Source organism: Galeopterus variegatus, unplaced genomic scaffold (genome assembly GCF_000696425.1).
Source record: "Galeopterus variegatus unplaced genomic scaffold, G_variegatus-3.0.2 Scaffold2168, whole genome shotgun sequence".
Classification (NCBI taxonomy): domain Eukaryota; kingdom Metazoa; phylum Chordata; class Mammalia; order Dermoptera; family Cynocephalidae; genus Galeopterus; species Galeopterus variegatus.
In genome coordinates, this window is record NW_007728279.1 from 298,245 (window position 1) to 300,620 (window position 2,376).

The window sequence follows — 2,376 nt, forward strand, 5'->3', positions numbered from 1 at the left end:
CGACACCCTCAGTGCCCAGCACAGCCCTGATACACGGCGGATGAGCGGCGAGTGTCTGTGGGACGACCACGAGAACTGACCCTCACTCTTCCAGAGGCACCGCCAGGTTTACTTTATGAGGCCAGGGGGCGCCGGCCTCATACAATGAGTCGGAAAGTGTCCCTTCCTCTTCCATTTTCTGGAAGAGACTGTGGAAAATTGGTATCACTTCTTAAATAATTATTTAAAAGATATTTATTTATTATTATTTTTTTTAAAGATGACCGGTAAGGGGATCTTAACCCTTGACTTGGTGTCAGCACCACGCTCACCCAGTGAGCAAACCGGCCATCCCTATATGGGATCCGAACCCGTGGCCTTGGTGTTATCAGCACCACACTCTCCCGAGTGAGCCACGGGCCGGACCTTAAAAGATATTTAAATAATTTAAGATAAATATATTAACGTGTAAAAAATGAATTAAAATGTAAATTACATTAACATGTACCAATTAAATAAAAATTAATTAAAATGTATTTTTACGTTTTTTAAATATAAGTTATTTAAAATAAAAGATATCCCTTAAATATTTGGTAGAATTTATCAGTGAAACCATCTGGACTTAGAAATTTCTTCGTTGGGGCCGGCCCGTGGCTCATTCGGGAGAGTGTCCTCACAGCCCAGGACATCTCTGCCTGCCCCTCATGCCTGCCCAGCCTTCTAATAATCACCCGCCACTGTTAGTGACCGAGGCCGGGACACCACACTGTACCCTTTAAATCTCCAACAGGTCCGCTGGAGGAGCGAGGTGGGGAGAAGAGAGGGGGCAGGATGGAGGGGACGGAAGGAGAGCACAGGGACACGAGGAGGGAAGGGTGGGGGTGTGAGGAGAAAAGGAAGAAAAATTAAAAAGAGGAACGTGCCCCGAAGCACACAGCCAGCCCACANTATTGATTTTTTTCAAAGAACCAGATTTTGGTTTCACTGACCATCTGAATTGTTTTTATTTTCATTGATTTCTGCTCTTATCTTTATTATTTCCTTTCTTTCACTTCCTTTGGGCTCTCCAAAAACCTAAAAACATATTTACTATATCAGTCATATTTCTTGTTATCTCACTTTAACAGATGAGGAAGCTGAGGATCAGAAAGAGGTTAAATAATTTGCCCAGTGTCCCAAAACTACTAAGTGGTGGAGCCAAACCTACGCCTGTCAGACTCCAGAGCCTGTGCTTCTAACCACTGAGAAACACCGTCTCCTGCACACCTAATTCCCAGGCCAGATCCTTCTAGCACATCAGACGCCTCGCCGAGCACTGCCAAGGTGAGCAAACTTCTCAGCTTACTCTGGACACTCAGTATTTCCCACCTTCCTTCCCAGGGGCCATCAACTTTCCTCATGGTCCAGTTGTCACGCTCCCATTTCCCTTGACCAAAAAACAAAGTGGCCTGGCTTGTATAGGGGTAAACCCTTCAGAATTGCTTTGCTGCTTACCTTGGACTTGGCTGAACTACAAGTGGTGGAATCTGTTAGTGAGAGACAGAAAGAAAAATGTAAGTTAAATCGGGGCAAGAGAAGGCTGAGTCTTGTGAACACAATTCCCTCTCCTGAAAGGCTTCAGAAACCAGGGAGTTCAGAAACCTGAGATGTCCCCATGCCCTAGGAGTTTGATGGACTTCTGATGTCATTTTCTATGGGATAAGGATGGAGCAGAAAATGATGTCAATCACCACTCCCTCTAGAGGCAGGAAGTGACATCAGGCTGCCAGTGACACTGGACCCCCATTCGCCCAGTATTAAGGTCAAGGGGGGGCTTTTCTTTGAGCCTGGTTCTCAACTCTCCCGTCCCTGTTACTCTGAAGCACTGGAGAGAAAATGCCAAATATCAGATGCAGTCCACAGAAACCACAACAGTGAAACACAGCAAATCACAGATGCTCTGGAGAAACGGAGAGAACACAGTGCATAGAGAGCTGGGTGCCCTGCTCCCACCCTTCCTCACACCCCCTCCCAGTGCCCTAGAACATGAGAAGGAAGAGGGACAATGTGAATGGCCTAGTAAAGGGGTAGAAATGAAGTGGGGGGACACAGGAGGGAGAGTAGGCTGGTGATTAGAGCCTTTACAGGGTCCATCTCCACACCTAGGCCAACCGTCCTTATGGGGCGTGCTCCCCATTTATAACCAGAGTTATGAAGAAGTATAAAATCATTACATCCATGGGACTTGGGTCCCACTCCCTTAATATCACTGGGGAGCAGAAATAAACAAGTCCTGGCAGTGTCCTCTCCAGATGGAGAGGGAGCAGGTTGATCCAAGGACCTCCCAGGGCCCGATGGGGTAGTGGGCAGGTGCGGTTAATCCACACTCTCTGGCAGGCAAGTTAGATGCGCCCCCCC

General features: G+C 47.2%; 1 protein-coding gene across 1 annotated transcript in view; it reads right to left on the minus strand.

Moving 5' to 3' along the window:
• The window catches only part of LOC103597036 (rho GTPase-activating protein 23-like), a gene marked incomplete at its 5' end in the record, with an annotated part of 28,593 nt that overhangs the window by 9,490 nt on the left and 16,727 nt on the right, over positions 1–2,376 (minus strand). The window contains one exon of the mRNA XM_008580837.1: positions 1,474–1,505. Coding sequence (XP_008579059.1) covers positions 1,474–1,505 — 32 coding nt within the window. The remainder of the gene's footprint in view (positions 1–1,473; positions 1,506–2,376) is intronic.